Source organism: Spea bombifrons, chromosome 13 (assembly GCF_027358695.1).
Source record: "Spea bombifrons isolate aSpeBom1 chromosome 13, aSpeBom1.2.pri, whole genome shotgun sequence".
Lineage (NCBI taxonomy): Eukaryota > Metazoa > Chordata > Amphibia > Anura > Pelobatidae > Spea > Spea bombifrons.
This window is the reverse complement of record NC_071099.1, coordinates 15,904,592-15,923,453: the sequence shown is the minus strand read 5'-3', so window position 1 is coordinate 15,923,453 and position 18,862 is coordinate 15,904,592. Positions and strand designations below refer to the sequence as shown.

Below are 18,862 nucleotides of genomic sequence, written 5' to 3'. Positions count from 1 at the left end.
ACCACATGAAGGAGAGTGGATATCGGCATGGCATGCCCACCTTGGTAATTCCAGCTACTTACATGAGGCTGACTTCTGAAGACAATCCTTCATCCCAGGCAGATGATCAATCTGAAACGGAGTCAGGGTCCTCTCAAGTTTCTCATGCACATCAGTTTGCACCTCAAGATCATGCACAACGCCAACAGTTGCTCCAGCAGGGCCATCCATACCAACAGGGTGCAACATCTGGTTCTACGCAGGACCAAGAGGGAAAAGGCTGGGGGGGGTCTGTTACCATTCCAGTGGTGTTCAATGAGTCCACCATGGCACAACTTAATGGAGAGCTCCAAGCATTGACTGAGAAGAGGCTTTTGGAACTGGGGGTCAAGCCTCACCCAAGAGCATGGTTCGTGTCACTGGATGGACGTTCTAACGCCCAAGTGCGTCACTCGTACATTGATCTGCAGGCTGGGGAGAAGAGCCGCAGTAATGATGCCAGCTTGGACTCAGGGGTGGATGTCAATGAGATTAAAGTAAAACCCGGTCCAGATGAAAGGGTTGGGAAGCCCCAGTTGCAAACCTCTTCTCTGACCTATTCCAAGCTGGTATTTGCTGAAGAAGGGGAACAGAGCCTCAGCGAGAGCCGAACTGGAGGCGGATGCTCCCCAGAAGATAGCTCACTCACACCACTTCTGGATGAGGGCTCAGAAGCTTGCCCGACTCTAAGTAGGAGGGGGCGAAGCCGAGGAGACAGTTCACGCAGCAGCACCAGTGAGCTACGAAGGGACTCTATGACCAGCCCGGATGAGGACCTCAATGATCAATCTGAAGGTGGGGATGACCAAGATAAGAAGAGTCCCTGGCAAAAGAGAGAGGAGAGACCACTTATGGTGTTCAATGTGAAATAAGGGACTTCTCAATTTTTGTTCTGTTAATAGGACGCTCCCCACAAGGGACTACTGGGAGAAAGTGGGGATGCCTCTTATAGCTAAAACAGAGTTTTGGAGTTTGAAAAGATAATGTCCCAAATTCTCCACCTATCCTAGAGGCACAGCTTAAGAGTTTCCTGTAAGTAAAGAAATACCAGATAGCACCCTAATATATACATGCTTACACAACACGCACACACACACATACATACACATGCAATACATACAGTCAAACATGGCTACCACACACTGGCATACACTGTGCAGGACCTCTTTCACACAAAGCACATGTGAAAATATGTCCCTCTAGATAAGTCTATGAAGCTTAGGGTGAGACTCTTGGTGGGACAACCCTCTTTTCGGAGAAGATATTCGTATTGAACCTCAGCTTTTATCATTTCACTAAAAAGCGTTTATTCTGAGAATGGAGCAGGGGCTCGGCGGTGTCCGCTAGTTGGTGGCATTAAGCATCAATAACTTCTCCAGGGACCATCGTGGTGCCTGTACAGCGGGTGCACCCTGGGCCGTGTAGAACAGTTGGCATTTCCCGGTATCTCATGCATTGTGGTCCTTGTAGTCCTAGTATTTCATTCGTGTAAGGTCTGTGTGAGCTCATAGCTTGCAGCGCATAACGGTTCCTAGTCGGTCTGGTTTGGAGACTCATAGCTTGCATTACGTTCTGGTTTGTATATGCCAGATCTTTTGGATTTCGGGGCGGGGGGGGAACATCTGTGACTTTCACAATGCATTACTACCCTTTAACGCTAAAGTGATCCCACGTGACATGCCTTTCTATGCATTATTGTCATTGTAACCTCCCTCCTTAATCGTAGGCAATAGCTTGCAACGCATCCCGGTCAACATGGCAACATATGCTAGGGATGCCACTCTCTTATTCCAATACATTAGGATCAGCGGAACTCGCCGTTTTAACTTTAACCCACGGATTCTCGTTTGGCCAATCAATTAGGATCATAAAGCCTGTTACTCACAATTGGGAAGAAAAGAAAAAAACAGCACAAGGAGAGCGTACATGTCATATGTAAACCGTACCAGATTTTCCTACAGAAATTACTAATAAAACCTGTGAAAATAAAAGTTCTTGTTTTTCCTGACAAATTAGCATAAGGGGCAAAAAAAAACATCCTCTGACTCGTTTATGTCTTCCATGTACATTGGTACAACCGCTATTAAAAGTCTCTGGTTAATGGGTTAGAGATATGGCTGACAGGAGTATTTTCAAGTGTGAAACTTGAACGGTTTCAGATCAATACAGAAATTGTTATAAGAAAATACACCAGATTTGAATAGATTCAGATGTAAAAGTTACTTGTTGAGTTGTGGTTAACACAAAGAGCATTACACGATTAAGGGTATTTAAATCTGGAAAGTGATGGCAGATTAGAACCGTTTGGCCCATCCTCTAAATACTTTCCCTAGTGCCTGGCTTTGTTATATCTAACTTAGCCTTATGCATATCCCATGCTTAAAAGCCTTCACTGTATTAATCTCTACCACATCTGTTCGAAGGCTTTTCTATACATCCACTGCCCTTTCAGAAATGTAATTTTTCTAGATACTGTTTGCCCCTCTATCTTAAGATTATACCCTCTTGTTGTGGAAGTATCTTGTTCTAAATATATTTTTCTTTATAATGTTGATTCCCTTTAAGTATTTAAATGTTTCTATCATATCCCGTCACTTCTTTCTTCCAGGCTATATATGTTAAGATCCTTTAACCGGTCCTGGTAAGCTTTATCTTGTAATCCATAAACCATTTTAGTAGCCCTTCTCTGAACTTTCTCCAACATATCTATATCCTACTGGAGATCCGGTCTCCATTACTGTACACAATACTCCAAGTGAGGTCTCAGGGGTGCTCTGTACAACGGCATGAGCTCTTCCCTCTTTCTACTGCTAATACCGCTCGCTATACAACCAAGCATTCTGCTAGCATTACCTGCTACTCTACTGCATTGTCTGCCTACCTTTAAATCCTCAGAAATAATTACCCCTAAATCCCTTTCCTCACACGTTGAGGTTAGGACAGCATCAAATATTCTATACTCTGCCCTTGGGTTTTTATGCCCCAGGTGCATTACTTTGCATTTATCCACGTTCAATGTTAGCTGCCACAGCGATGAACATGTTTCCAGAAGGTAAGTCTGTGTCATCAGCAAAACTATATACCTTTCCATCAAGACCTTCTGCAATATCGCTAATAAAAATATTAAAGGAGGATGGGTCCAAGTACAGATACCTGAGATACCCCACGGGTAACAAGACCTTGCTCCAGGTATACTCCATTCACTACAACCCTCTGTTCTCCGTCACTCAGCCGCTGCCCGATCCATGCGACGATATTGGGGTCTAGACTCAAGAGATTGCAGGTTATCGATAAATCTGGGGGTAGCAAGTCAAAAGCCTTAATGAAATCCAGATACACAACATCTACTGCCCCACCACAGTGTACTATTTTAGTCACCCAATCAAAAAACAGTTTAGCCTGATCTTCCTGAAATAAACCCAATTTACATTACAGACTTCTCTTTTTTTTTTTTTAGACTATTTTTAGTGCCAAGAAGAGGAAAAAAAAAAGTTAAACCATCTTAATTTAAACTTTGTTTTATAGTTTAATGTCGACTCTGGATCATGCAAACAAACGCTTATACAAAAGACCAGATTTTTCTTTTAATGTAAAACAACCCCAAGGCACCATTATTCCACCCCTATGTTTAGATATTACCACAGATTAAGATACTGATCAAATTATATACAAAAATAATCCTTGTAAAACATGGAGGGACTGGCAACGCAAGTAGATAGCCGTTACATGTGGGTATTAGGGAAAGGTGTTCTAAATAAGCCACCAAATGGGGGGGGGGCCGAATCCCCTTGAGTTCTAGATAATATAGTGGTTGGTAGAACGTTTGCCCACCATGTATAGCGTTAAGAGTCACATTAAACTTTTTTGGGGGATGGCGAGAATGTTAGAACACAAAGGGTCGGTGATCAGCAGACTAAAGAAAAGCCGTATAAAGGAGGCATGGATTCATAACACCAAGCTATACATGGTCTGGACGGACAATATTGACCACTTCACAATTAAACTGGCAATCAAGTTTTTACACTAGGAAAGAAAGGAAAAGAAATAAAGCTTTTTAGTTTAAATATCAAAAAGTTTAAGCTTTATTCCAGCAGTATTCCAGTGTTGGGCTGCGCACATGGTTATGCAGCCATTGGCAAAGTGCTAAGAACTTGGTTGTGTTAGCCATTCACAGTAGAGCGGTTGGGTTTTTCCAGTCGTCCCAGCGTGGAGGCCCAGAACGGCTACACGCGGCCCCGGATTGCAGACACACATGACCGTACGGACAGCAGTGGATTCTGTCTGGGCAGCACACTCCCTGGAAAAAGACAATTTCAGAGACTAAACACCCCATCCTAACTCAAGTACAAGTTGTGATGGCAACTATTAACTTATGGCACCACCATTCTAGAACCATCACCAAGTAGAGACTCTTAGGACTTCACACGGAAAGGAGTTAATATGTGGCTCTCTGCTTGCCAGCAGGGGCCCGTACTCACTACAGGATATGGGCAGCAGGTCCACACTCCACCAGGGCCCACACAGCAGGTCTGTCCGTCATAACAAGCATGCTGGGAATCACACCAGACGTAATCTACAGGCTGGATGGGAGAGGTCTTCACCGATGGGGGAGTCTCTGCCTGGGGCTTGTTACATGAACCAGTGGACACATCGCATGTATAACCGCTGGGGCAGCAGTGCAGATGGTCAGAGCAGCACACAGCCTGTATGATTGAGACATTCAGGGAATGATAAGTGCTGGAGACAAAATCCTCCAGAAAGCAACTTTGATACATCCCTGCACAGATAAGGCGGTACCGGTTTATATTTGGGGGTTTAAGCATCCATAGCATTGGCGTAAGGCTACCCTGAAATGAATGATGAGACCAATAACCATGACATAAACCTTAGGGCGTGTAGACTAGGATGGGCAAACCAGCTTTTGTTCAGTTAAGTACCAATAGTTCCTATTGCCCATTACCTACCATGTCCCTCCACCCCATTAGTGGGAGTTATATAGGAATCTTTCAAAACATTTACATTTAGGGGGCATGACAACACATGCAGGTGTAAAAAGCCCCTCTTAGAAGGTAGATGTGAAAACTACTTTATTTCCATATAAAAATGTACAAAGGGCATGAGAGCAGAATACCTTCTCTATTGGACAGCAGCCCCATTCTCCGGTGGCCAAACGACAGCAAGTATTCCCTTCTGGACAGCTGGTTTCTTCGTCACACTGAACATTTGTTACTGCAAGGTGGGACAATATATAAGTAGGCAAACTAAAGCAAAGTGATCACAACGGGCCTAGATTCCATCAAATGTATGTTTTATACATTTATTTCCACCGGGACACAACATAGGCATTATTTAGCAGTCTTTTGTGTGTTGCTTTAACTACTTTGCCTAGTTGTGCAGAGGCGACATCCTCATCCCTCAACCCAAAAACGTACCCTCTTGTGTCAGAGCTGGAATCTTCTTGAGCCAAGGTATGGAGAGTCCACCCTGAATGCATTTTCCACCAGAACACGTGTAGCCAGAGGGACAGCAGTGCACGTGGTCAGAGCAACACACAGCCTGGGGAGAGAAGGCATCTGGTGGGTATTCGGTACTCCTGGAGAACTCATGAGCTTTGGGAACATCCCAACACCCAGAAAGATTCAAACTACAAACCCTGTGCTTTTCTACAGACCTGTTCCAAGGGGCAGCAACCCCATTCCCCAGATGCCAGGCGGCAGCAGGTAGTCTTGTCGGGACAACTTGAGGTCTCATCACAAGGAACATCAGAAGCTGCACATTTACAGCACAAGTGTCAACATATGCCCATTATTTTCCTCTCCCCCAAACTACAAGTCACACATTCTGCTTACCCTTTTGTGGCACAGCTAGGAATTTCTTAAGCAAGGGAATAGACACGCCGTCGCCAATACAACTGTCTCCTGAGCACGTGAAGCCATTTGGGCAGCAATGGATATGGTCAGAACAGCAGACGGCCTAGTGAGAGCATAAAGACAGCACCGTGTACTCACAGACCATGAACGTTCCACTCAGTTAACATTTAGTTTGGCAGACAAGTTAGATAGCTCTCCATCCCACCTTCTAGAGCTATTCCAGCACAGGCATTGCCGAAACTCCCTTACAGGAAAGTTTTGAGAAGACTTCAACATTTTAGTGGCAAACCCTAGTACCTCTGAAAACAAGATCAGCCTATGACAGCCTAAAACAGAGCTGATCTGATTCAGCCGGCTTTATAGCTTACAAAAGTGCAGAACATCCAATTAACAGAAACATAAGCCGCTAGTTAGAAACAGACGACACCAGAGCCCATGCTGAACTTAAGCCCGCAGAGTCAAGATGGCAATTAGCAAGTCTAATTAGAAAGCTACATTTTAGCCCACTATGGAATTAAAACCAAATTTGTAGGTTACCATTATACAGCGGAATATGTGGAATAGGATGGGTCTACATAAAATACTTTGCCACAAACCCAACTCATTGGAGATTTGCATTTGAAACAAGTCATGTTACCAACGACACCAAGTCCTTCCACTCAAATCCATACCTTCACAATGGGACAGCACCCCCACTCTCCAGTTGGCATCCGGCAGCAGGTGCTCCCGTCTGGGCAGCTCGCAGTGTCATCACATTTAACATCTGTGGCTAAACAGAGTACCATGTTATTGTATGGCCCACGTAGGGTTTTGCATCTGGAACATAGTATAGCAACATCACAAGAGGTTTCTAGTGTGTGCTAGAAGTAGTGCACGTTGTGTGGTCAGAGCTGTAGAGACTGGCCAGGGTGGGTGGGATAGACACACAAACACGCGCACACACACACTGGATGTCCTTAACCATAAGCTGCCGATGCACACAACTTGATTCAGTATTCCAAGCTATGAAACCAGCATTGTTACAGTAACCGTCTGGTCCACTATAAAGAGACGTCCCACCAAGGCCCACCACATGTAGCCGTGTGTAGACTTGCCTTTCTCGCGTAAAGCCGGGGACTTCTGGAACAGAGGTGTCTCCAGGTCCGAAGAGACACACTTTTGGCGAGGCAGGTCACACCGTGTTCCCGAGGGGCAGCAGTGGATATCATCTTTACAGCAGACAGCCTGCAAAACATTGAAAACTGTCCCTCACACAAAAAGTAGTGTTTCAGCTTTGTTTAATTTCTATTAGAAACCATATCTGTAATACATGCTGGAGTCCATTTCACATGCACTTTACTGCTAGAGGGAGCATCCGTTCTTTAGTTGCTGGCTGGACTGGCGATCACGAGGCGGCCGCCCGATCGGGTTGTCACACTTATCTCACACACATCCTTAAAAATCCACAGAATTAGAACAGAAGTTCTAGAGAGTTTGTGCAAGGAGCATACAGAGACAGCCGATCAGGGCTTAAGTGACAGAAGGCCAAGTTTCCCCCAACTAACGAATGTCTGCACCCATTTGCATGCAGGAAAATGCACTCCATTACAGTCCTGTCAAACAGTCTAAACTGTTCCCTGAAGCCATTGATGACCAGACACTTCTACAATGGAAGGGAGAAGTTAGAAGGTTCCGCTTACTGATTTAAGTGAAATAGACCACCTATCAAAGAAAATATTGTAAAGAGGGGGTGTTTTTTGTTGGGGGGGGTACTATTGGACAGGCTGTGGCTACAACACTCACATCTGTGAAGAGGCAGCACCCAAATGAACCATCTTTTTGTCTGCAACAAGTAGCCCCATCTGGGCAGGAGGAGCCATCCTGGCAGGGAGTCCGTTTGACCGTTTCCCCTGCATGACCAACGAAACCATGTAAATGACACAAGACTAAAGATTATTTCATGTATAATAAATCACTACTTTGCATGTGAATCAAATAAAGCTAATATCCCACCCTTCTCGTGTTACGATTCTTGCGTGTAGAAGAGCAGATTGCGCAACTCTCCAAAAACTTGTGGCTTTCATTAAATGCACGATATGAAGTCCTCAAAAAAAAAGCAGCACTTACCCAACGGCGCCATCTTTACTGTAGCAGATAGCTTGCGCATCCAGGGGACCGCGCCGTGTTCAGAGATGCATCGGCCGTGCTCCGTGTCGCATTGCGTGTTATGGGGGCAGCAGTGCAGGTGGTCACTGCAGCAAGAGGCCTAGAACAATGGAGGTTACGTCAACTCAAATCCATCCCCCCAAACACTGTATTAGAACACAGACATTCACACGTTAATATTTTATAATTATCCAAAATTATAAAATAAAGTATAAAAAAAGCCCCCAAGCCCAGATTAGGCGCCTCTAAGAAGAAGTGTAGAACATGTTACATTGTAGGTGCCTATGGCTGGTGTCCATGTCTGGATGACCATAGACACCTGATCCTATAAACATAACTGAAGATAGGATTTTGGTTAAATGTCTTTGTGAAGATCTTTACCCACCTGGGGTATTGGGCAGCAGCCCCAGCTCTGATCAGGCATCATGCAGCAGGTGGCATCATTTGGGCATTCAGATCTTCCATCGGGGCAGATAATGGCGGACTGATTGGCAGCTGAGGATACAAATAATTGAGGGAGAATGTAGTACATGGAAGTAGAGGGAGAACAGAAAGAGGAGAGTTTGGGGATATTTTCTGACCTGGGATGCACTCCTGTCCATCGGCGGAGCAGTGGGTACCCGAGGGGCAGCAATGGTGACCATCTTGGCAAGATGTTCCCTTTTAGACAGGAGAAAGGGTCAGTATAACAGAGCACCAAGATCACAGACAGGTCCAGAAAGGCAATACTGTGTCTCGTTTTGCCCTCCCCATCGTGACACTGGACAGCTAAGGCATCCCAAATGGGTTCCGAGCCTCAACATAACATTTGTACATCCTTCCCAAAAGGATATTTTTAACTACATACCTGGGGATAGGGGCAGCAGGCAGATTTGCCCTGGGGGGTCTCCACACAGGTGTATTCATCAGGGCAACTGGAGGGGTCAGAACAAAGCGCCTGGACGGAGATCATTGGTAGAGCACGCAAGATGACCTACAAAGAATAGACAATACGGTCTACGTCAGCCCTCAATCATTGCTACTGCGAATAGAGAACTATATAAAATGTACCGGTTGGTCTATAGGAGTTTTACTTCCTACCATTGATTTCTGTATTTACTGTAAGTATGCGGAGGTTTTAGATTTGGGAGAATAAATATAAGAAGTAAAGGGCTTTACAGTAAAGATTCTGTTTTAGTTGCAAAACAAAGAGCTCGATGTGCCAGCGCTTTCATTTTCATTTCTCCCCTGGCTTCATTCTTCCTCGTAGCGAGAATATCTGAACGGAGCCTTCAGGAACCGGTTTACACGCCGGGGGCCGTAGGTACAGCATACGCACCTCTTCTTTGGGGCAGCAGCCGTATCCCTGCTCGCCCGGCAGCTCACAGCACAGGCTGTCCTCCCCGCACGCCGTGCCATCAGGGCATAGTGTGGCACCAACAGAAGATGCCAACAGCAAGGCCAGCCAAGGTAGCACCATCCTTATCAAAGAGGGAACAAAAAAGGGCAAGCGTTACTTTAAAGAGTACACTGTGCGTTCCACACTCAGTAACATGAAATGGGAAGGGTAATACAAACCTGTCCCCCCCCCCCATAAATTGTGAATACGGCGTCCCCAATCCTTCCAAAAATATATGCACAGAGTCGGTTTAACTCATATGGCTTGCGGGTCATACAAGTCTTGTTCGTGTAAACAGGAAGCCTTTTAAACATTCCGCTCACTCGGGCATGAAGGTGCGTATGCGTGCGTTTCCGCACCCGGCTGCCAGAGCCCCCACCGATAGATAGATTTATATATAAACCTAAACCCTTGCCACCACCCGAGTCAAGAAAAATGATGCACAGACGCATCGCTGATGTTTAAGGGTCAAATCTGTGGTTATAGCGCGGGGGCCAAAAGGTAGACACCAACCACGATGAATGCAGCATGGACGATCAAGGCTGCCCTTAAAGCTGATTACAAAGAGTTAAGTGTCCATTTCAAACAAGAATAGGAATCGGAAAGTAAGACATTGAGTTTGCAGAGAAGCTGAACAACCAGCGAAGATTCTGCATTATGAAGAGCTGCCCCGGCGAGCTTCTCCAGCATTACTAAATCGGCCAGTAGGAAGACTTTCAAAATGAGCCTCATTAAGTAATGCATGACACAGGGCCAACTTGGCTCTTCATGCTGGAGTTGCCCACCAAGCCCTTCATGATGAAGCACATGAGCAGGCGGGTTTAGCTCCTCTCCAAGCGCTGAGGTTAGGCTATAGATCCCATACGGTTTCCCCGCACCGTGCCAGTGACTCCGGTGTTACCGCGCCAGTGACTCCGGTGTTACCGCAGCCGCTTCAAATCCATGTATATAAAGTCTAAGACACCGCATCACAGGCTCACAGGCTCGGCAGCAGTAGCATGAAGCCTTTGTTTATCTTACGGAAAGAACAGGTAATGTTACATATTTCACGGCCCGTGCCCAACCTCTTCCACCGTTTGAAACACGGAGCTCAGCATCTGAAGACTATTCAAGGACCATAACCGATGCATTAGGAGCCCACCGTACGCGGGTACCACAGGAGCAGCATTTAATAATAATAAAAAAGTAACATTTGGCCAAAAAACAATGTTGTTGACCCGTTCATATACATCATCTTTTGCATCCTGAAACCACTTACCCCCCAAAATCACAGCTACAAGAGAGCCACTACTCCCTTTTATCACCTTCCTCTTGTGCCAATTACCCATACTGCTCCTCTAGACTGTAAGCTCACGTGGGGAGCCCTCATTCACCCGCCATTCTTGGCCAGATCTGTGTGTAAAAATACCATAAAGCTGGATGGCAGCTCAAGGGCAGAGTCCTCCACGCCCGCGGCGCCTGTATGTGTTATTGTATACGTGTTACGTACGCCTTAACTTCCCCATTTAAAAATTGTACAGCGCTGCGGAATATGTTGGCGCTTAATAAATAAGGTAATAAATTATCCCAGCGCTCCCAGCTCGCTGGGCTCTTGGTTTGTAGTTTTAGGAGTTTACATGCATGCAGTCAGATGCTCCGTCTGCACAGCGCAAGCCAGCAGCAGGCAGGCAGACAGACAGACAGGGGCAGGCAGACAGACAGACAGGGGCAGGCAGACAGGGGCATTAAGCCGCTGCACTTCCCTTTGCACACGCAGCGCACGGACGTGAAACGCCATGTTGTGAAACCTCCATCACAATCATGTGATTTATAACGATTGCTCAGTTAGGAAGCAGGTTGCGGGGTGAAGGGAGGGGACTTGGAACGATTATTTGCCTTCTCTTCCCTGCAGCAACTTTCGGGGAAATTCCCCACCCCCATATGCTTTACAAAAAAAACAAAAACTTAACCCCTTACGACTCAAAAAAAGCCTGCAATTTAAACACGAGACACCCTATACGCTCCCCGCGCACACCTCATTCAACGCAATGTGCAAAAAGACAGCATCGTATTAAGTTACAAACACCATTTGGTGCCAAAGAAACACACAGCTTGGCCATATAAGGGTTAAACATGCCTGAACACCAGGTTTAACCCTTCAATTACTATACACAGGATAAAAAGGCACCACCGGATGACAAACTCCAGGGTTTAAACACCAAGCCTACAATACATGTGCTAAAAAAAAAATAGTTGCCCAACCAGACCGGTGTTAATTAGGCTAGCTTTAGGAATGTCCTGAGCGCTTAGATTGCAAGCTCCTTGGGCCACGGCCACACCTTACATTATGCATTAACGAGCCAACACAATTTACCCAGGTATCACAGGTTATCGAATACAGCTGCTGTGTACATTGTTTACATGATATGACTAAAACACAAAACAAAGCGCAATAGAAACACAATTACCGTGTTACACGCATCACACCCTATACTCACCTGCCAGACACAGTGTATCTAACTTCAAACTGCCCCTTGATCCCAATTTATTAACCCCCGTGTCCCGCCTACAATCAATGTGGGAGGTCTTTGTCTACAAACGCACCCCACAGAAGGCAATCGTCTGAAAGGAGGAGGCTAAAAGTCACATGACACATCCCTAAAAGTCACATGATCAAATCCTTAGTCATTTGACTGTAAACATCACACGGGCGACAACGACATTGTTACAGCTATTTTTTTTTGCTGTGTCGGTTTCCTCCTTCGAATATTCTCTACCTAAACATAATATATATTGTTTTATTTCCCCAGAATAAGTATTATTGTTTATTGATTTATATAGCACCATCATATTCCGTAGCGCTGTACAATGGGTACACAGGACATAACAAGCAGCGCATCGCATAACTATTTAAAACAACGGGCGAGGATGGCCCTGCGCAAATAAGCTTGCAATCTAGAAGGTTAATGTTTAATGGCAGTTTTGCTTGTTTCATGCAAGCAGCCAGGGCAGCGGCAGGAAACAAGTATAAATAGTATTGTGATTGTGCCTTTATTGATTATTTTCCACGCACGCAAGCAGTTATAAAATGTCCAGATTTTAGCCCAAATTGAAAATAAGACAATAATCTGATTTCTTCATTAACAGGAGCTCTTTATATCAGCTTTTGACCTTGTTCCTTTAACCACGGAATTTCCCTGTTGTGAAATCATAGTGTCTGGAGACTGAAGGTCTGAACTATATATATATATATATTTACATATATATATATATATATATATATATATATATATATACTTCTCCAGAAGTCAGCTTGATGCTGAAATAAAATGAGAATGCGTGCCCTAATTTGCATACAGTAATATAAATTATAGATTATTATTTTACAACATTTATGGATTTGTGCGTCTCTTTAAATATAACGGTGCCTGGATTGCTAATCAAAGCTACAAAAATATCCAGCATAAGACCAGTGCATCAATACTGGTTTGTGGACAAGTAACCAGCAAAAGACAGGAGATCCCTCAAGATTTCAGTAACCTACTGTTCCGATGAGCGAGGCTTGTATCCGGTGTTTATTCTGGGTTGATAATATAAAGTGTAGCTTCATCCTATGTTATAAAGCTACGCACACTTTTCTTCCTGTGTTTTGATGTGTGATCAGATTAAGGAAATTCACATCCCAAGATAAAGTTCCATCATTGTCAGCGCCTCCTTTGCCCCCCAAACAGCTTATCAGTGCCATCATTGCAACCTAACAGCTTGTCTGTGCCTTCTTTACCCCCACATACATTATGTCACACAAAATTACACATACTAACGCACGTTTACAAATGCGCTTACTCACAAACACACTTATTCTAACACAATCCCTCTCATGCCACTATATATACACATTCATGCTAACACACAAACTTTGCTAGTACCGGGTTGGACCCCCTTTTGCCTTCAGAACGGCCTTCATTCTTCGTGGCAAACTTTCTACAAGGTGCTGGAAACATTCCTCAGAGATTTTGGTCCATATGGACACGATGGCATCACGCAGTTGCTGCAGATTTGTTGGCTGCACATCCATGATGCGAATCTCCCGTTCCACCGCGTCCCAAAGGTGCTCTATTGGATTGAGATCTGGTGACTGTGGAGGCCATTGGAGTTCAGTGAACTCATTGTCATGTTCAAGAAAACAGTTTGAGAGGATGTGAGATTTGTGACAGGGTGCATTATCCTGCTGGAAGTAGCCATCAGAAGATGGGTACACTGTGGTCATAAAGGGATGGACATGGTCAGCATCAATGCTCAGGTAGACTGTTGCGTTTAAATGATGTAAAGTTGGTACTAAGGGGCCCAAAGTGTGCCAAGAAAATGTCCCCCACACCATTACACCACTACCACCAACCTGAACCGTTGATACAAGGCATGATGGATCCGTGCTTTCATGTTGTTTACACCAAAGTCTGACCCGGCCATCTGAATGTCGCAGCTGGAATCGAGACTCATCAGACCAGGCAACGTTCTTCCAGTCTTCCATTGTCCAATTTTGGCGATTCTGTGCAAATTGTAGCCTCAGTTTCTGTTCTAAGCTGACAGGAGCGGCACCCGGTGGGGTCTTCTGCTGCTGTAGCCCATCTGCTTCAAGGTTCCACATGTTGTGCGTTCAGAGATGGTATTATGTAGGGCTGAAACAACTAATCGATAAAATCGATAATAATGGATAATGAAAATCGTTGTCAATTAATTTCATTATCGATTAATTGAATCGATTTTATCGACTATAAGACCCTTCATCTTATAATCCAACCTCAAATAGAGGTCAGACTATAACACTAAGATCCAGATCCCCGCAGCGCTGCAGGAGGCCTGGATCATCCTCTCTGGCAGCCGGTGGGCGATGTGCACAGACAACCACTGTTTTTCGGACCATTCGCTGTAAACCCTAGAGTTGGTTTGGGTGAAATTCCCAGTAGATCAGCAGTTTCTGAAATACTCAGACCAGTCCGCCTGGCACCAACAACCACCATGCCACGTTCAAAGTCACTTAAATACCCTTTCTTCCCCATTCTGATGCTCGGTTTGAACTTCAGCAAGTTGCCTTGACCACGTCTACATGCCTAAATGCATTATGTGTTGACAAGCAATTGATAATGTGTACTTAATAAAGTGGCCAGTGAATGTATGCTGACACAAACACTTTCACACACACATTCATGTTAACACACACTTATACATAGACATACATGCAAACGTGGACGAGCTCTTTAACCTATAAGAGACGTGAATTTACAGATTATGGTATCGTTTATTATAGTTCCCATTTTACAATCCTTCATTTTACTTTGCCGAGAAAACAAGATGAGTCATTAGAAGTCGTTTTTCCTGTTTTGAAACGTGCATTAAAACTTGGGTCACCAAATTTGCAACCGTAATGTAAAATCCCGCTGACGTCCACAATGCTCCTTCAGAGGTACACACTGTTGGACTGCTATGACTGAAAGATTTCGGGCTTGTTCCCTGAGCTCCTCTTAAAGACCCTTGCAGAAGAATGCCAGATACAATGTGGTCACCGAACCACAAATGATAAAAATACAAATCACTGCTTACTAGGATCACCAAGAACACCTTGGCATGACTAGGCCACTAGAACCTCACAGAACCCTCCTATAATAGTAAGCGTAACCCTGCAGACCATTTGGGATGTGCCAAGGCAAAGCTGTCCAAAACCTTGCAGCTTAGCAAAAGACTTTTGGAACTTTAGAGAACTCTGAGAAGTGTTTAGGGAAGAGTTCTTCTCCTTGCAGTTCTAAGGACAGCCTTCAAGTGTGGCTTCCAAGAAGCCAGAGGAACTCGGTTGCAACATAGAGGTCAGGTTTGGTTGGTGGTGGATATGAAGATTGCCACGAGAGCCTAAGCTATAATTTGTTTCTCAGTATCAATGTTTAGACTGTTTACGATTATTAACCCCTTCCATGACAAAGCTCGTACATGTACGGGCTCATAATGCATTGTCATTAATGGGTTTAAGGACAGCCCGTTGTCGTTAAGGGGCTAAATATGATTTCTGTAATGATGCATTGCTGATAAAGTAACCTATATAAATAATACATTATTATTCTTACCACTGATTGGCTTCTTCAAGCAGCCAATCAGTGGCAGGAAAACACTCCCATTGAACCCATTAAATGTCTGATATATGGAGGGTAGGGAACTCACAGCCCAACATCTCACCCTACGATCCGGGAGTTGTACTCCAACAGCGGTTGGTGGTCAAGGTTGACCACCTTTGATTCCTTAGATGTGCTCGTATAATAAGTATAACTAGGAACATTGTAACAAAAACCAAAAGCACATTATCTCTATTTGATAAGCGGGATCTAAAATGTGTTATCTTACCTAGTGGTGCATAACTTTAACCACCGTGTGGTCATATTAAAAAGTTATCTTCGAGAATGCTATCAAAAAGATATAACCACAAGAAATGTACAGATAAGGGGCATAGAGAAACACTGTCATGAAGACAAAGTCATGTTTTATTTCTATGGAAAGGAAACAAATAATGCATTTTTTTTCCTTCGCTGAAATTTGCATAACATTAAAAAAAATGCTTAAGATGACAGAAAGAATGGCTGCCCGGTTCCAAACAGGTTTTATCAGATTCACTGCACGGGCCGAACCTGTCCTTTGTCATGTGGCCTTAAAGTGCCAGGGCTGATATTTATACCCACTCCGTTCTTGGTCTAGGGCACCATAATCCAGCAAGCGGCCTGAGCTCCTAGGAAAGAGGGTCCACAGGGGAGCAAAGGTGAGAAGGGGATTTGGAGAACCTGTGTAAAATTTGGGGGGTATCATGAGGTTGTATCTTCGCACCTTTCAATCTTTTAGTACACTCACCAAGACTCTATAACATTTATATGAGAAAAAGGCCTTTCATTTAGTCATCGTAAGAATGTTTTGCTTTTTCCGGTTGTTGATGTTCCCCTGCATAATAAAAGGTTCCTGGTCTGATCAAATCTTGAAAACATACTGCACCGTCACTTCATTCCACTAGGTGGGGATAGAGAGACACTCCGGAAACTGCTCAAAAAATACTAATTCCTGGAAAATTCAAGTATTATTATATTGTATTTTTATGCTTAAAGCACAGTTATGTGCTGTAGGTCGGTATCAAGGAATGGAGTTGCCCAATAAAGTGAGACGCGGTTAAAGATTATAAACAAATAGCTTAAATAGAAATAGGGAATGCGAGCCAAAGTTTAGTTTTTTTGCTGATGCAAATGATTCAGCCTATACCACATCTGCTGGGAGGCTATTCCACTTATCTACCTCTCAGTAAACTTAAACTCCCTTACATTACATCTAAGTCTCTGATCCTTTTTCGTTTTAGATTACGGCGTTTTGTTCTAACATTTCTCCTCCTTTGAAATAAATGTCTCTCTTGTACTTTATTAACCCCTTAAAGACTGGCACGTCTTTAAACGGGTGCAGAAAGCGATCTGTTTTCGCTTTCTGCACCCAAAAAACGTTGCTGAATGCCTCGACCTCGAGGCATTCCGCAACGCCGCGATCGGAACGAAGGGGCCATCACTTGCCCCTCCACGGGGCGTCAACATCCGCCATACTTTGTATGGCGGCGGACGCCCGTTTTAAAAGCATTTAGGAGGCGATCGACGATCGCCTCCTAAACTTAAATGGTGTCGCTGGAATGCCTCGATCAGGAGGCATCCAGCGACACCAAACACTTACCTTTCGATGGGCTGTGACCGCTCCGGAGAGCGGTCACAGCCGCAGCTACCGATGATCTTCGCCATCAGGCAAGATGGCCGCTGCCCTGTAACAGGAACCAACAAATTTTAAAAGTTCGCTAGATGGTCCAGACCATCTAGAGAACTTTGGCTCCACTTGCAGGTTGAATACAGGTACTGCATTCACCATGCAAGTCAATGGAGCCCAGCTTTCTAATCACAGTGTGATTAGTAAAAATAAATTAAAAAATAAAATAAAATTAATAATAATTAGAAAAAAAAATAGTAAAAAAATAGTAAAATGTAAAAATCATTTCCACTGATGTCACTATCAGGGGAACCTTCAAGTTGAAAAAAAAATGTTAAATTTTTTTTTAAAAAAAGACAAAAAAAATAATAAATATATATATATATATATATATAAAAAATATATTTTTGTGAGCAAGTCCTAAAATTAGCATTTTAGCTTAAAACAATTCTCGCATGGAAAGAGTTAAAATACTGGCATATTAAATGCCCGTGAGGTGTCTACTTTTAAAAAAGGTATGATTTGATGGGGTAAATTGAATTGGCCAGGTTCAACAAGGTCCCAATTAACACCGGGGGAAGGATGGCCACACATCTAATTTCCAATTAGAAAAATGCACACGTACCAAATGTGGCCTTTTAGTTCCCACAAAAATGACACACCCATGCATGTGGGGTATCACTGCACTCAGGAGATGTTGCTGAACACATTATGGGGTGTCGTGTGACAGCGGCATATACCAGGAGCTGTAAATTCATACATAAAGTAGGTGTGTGTGGGAAAAATACACACACAAAAGTACTACTGCAAACTTTGAAAACATGCTGGTGGTAAAATGTGTGCATGCAAAGAGTTAAAATACCAGCATTTAAAATACCCTGGGGTGTCTAGTTTTGAAAAATATATGGTTTTGTTGGACACACTGAAATGGCCCGGCTCAAAGATGTACCAAATAGGGCATGGGCAGTGGATCCCAAATGTCAAAGTTCAACATTGAAAAATGCGCATGCCCCAAATGTGGCCCTTTTGCCCCCAAACAGCCAGGCAAAATCATTCATGTGAGGTATCGCTGTACTCAGGAGATGTTGCTGAACACATATTGGGGTGTTTTGTGATAGTGACATAAACGAGAACATTTTAATTCATACCTGAAGTAAAATGTGTGTGACAAAACAAATGCAAAAAATTACCACAAAGTTTGACAAAGACTGGTGGTAGATATGGTGCATGGAAAGAGTTAAAATACTAGCATTTGGAATACCCTGGGCTGTCTAGTTTTCAAAAATATATGATTTGATAGGGTAAATTGCATTGGCCGGGTTCAAAGATACCCGAAATGGCACATGGGGGGAAGAATTGCCCCATAATGGGTAGAAAAAAGCAAAAAAACATAAAAACATTGGGTATTTCTAAACTCAGGACAAATAGTAGAATCTATTTAGCAGGTTTTTTCATTACCTTTTATAGATGAGTAAAAGATTTTTCAACTAAAAGTTAGAAACAGTCCTTTTTTTCTAAATTTTTCACCATATTTTATACTTTTTTTAGTAGCAAATAATATGATACAATCAAAACAAGGTCATCTAAAGAAAGCCCTTCTTGTCCTGAAAAAAACAATATCTAATGTGTGTGGGTTCAGTAAACGGGAAAGAAGAAAATTACAGCTAAACACAAGCAGCGCAGAAATGTTAAAAAGGCCATTGTCACG

General features: G+C 43.7%; 2 protein-coding genes across 2 annotated transcripts in view; one reads left to right on the top strand and one right to left on the bottom strand.

The window, feature by feature from the left end:
• The window catches only part of FAM171A2 (family with sequence similarity 171 member A2), a 38,239-nt gene extending 37,176 nt beyond the window's left edge, over nt 1–1,063 (top strand). The window contains exon 8 of the mRNA XM_053453506.1: nt 1–1,063. This exon is cut by the window's left edge and continues 542 nt beyond it. Within this exon, the coding sequence (XP_053309481.1) occupies nt 1–890 (890 nt within the window). The 3' untranslated portion in view covers nt 891–1,063.
• A 2,457-nt stretch (nt 1,064–3,520) lies between these two features.
• Nucleotides 3,521–12,024, bottom strand: GRN (granulin precursor). The gene is made up of 15 exons (XM_053453347.1): nt 11,889–12,024; nt 9,352–9,493; nt 8,881–9,006; nt 8,615–8,693; nt 8,419–8,528; nt 7,995–8,133; nt 7,671–7,777; nt 6,983–7,112; nt 6,560–6,657; nt 5,868–5,991; nt 5,690–5,787; nt 5,451–5,574; nt 5,150–5,247; nt 4,497–4,721; nt 3,521–4,315 (listed from the first exon to the last, which is right to left on the bottom strand). The coding sequence occupies exons 2-15, from the start codon at nt 9,490–9,492 to the stop codon at nt 4,187–4,189; spliced, it is 1,728 nt and encodes a 575-aa protein (XP_053309322.1). The 5' UTR covers nt 9,493; nt 11,889–12,024; the 3' UTR covers nt 3,521–4,186.
• Nucleotides 12,025–18,862: the final 6,838 nt, after the last annotated feature.

What these genes read in the sequence shown, in the direction of transcription:
- GRN (XM_053453347.1), bottom strand. Translation starts at nt 9,492, where the DNA reads ATGGTGCTACCTTGGCTGGCCTTGCTGTTGGCATCTTCTGTTGGTGCC. An exon ending in AGTAAAGATGGCGCCGTTGG is followed by an intron (nt 7,778 to 7,994) that starts GTAAGTGCTGCT and finishes TTGGTCATGCAG; the next exon opens with GGGAAACGGTCAAACGGACT. An exon ending in CCTAGCTGTGCCACAAAAGG is followed by an intron (nt 5,788 to 5,867) that starts GTAAGCAGAATG and finishes GTAAATGTGCAG; the next exon opens with CTTCTGATGTTCCTTGTGAT.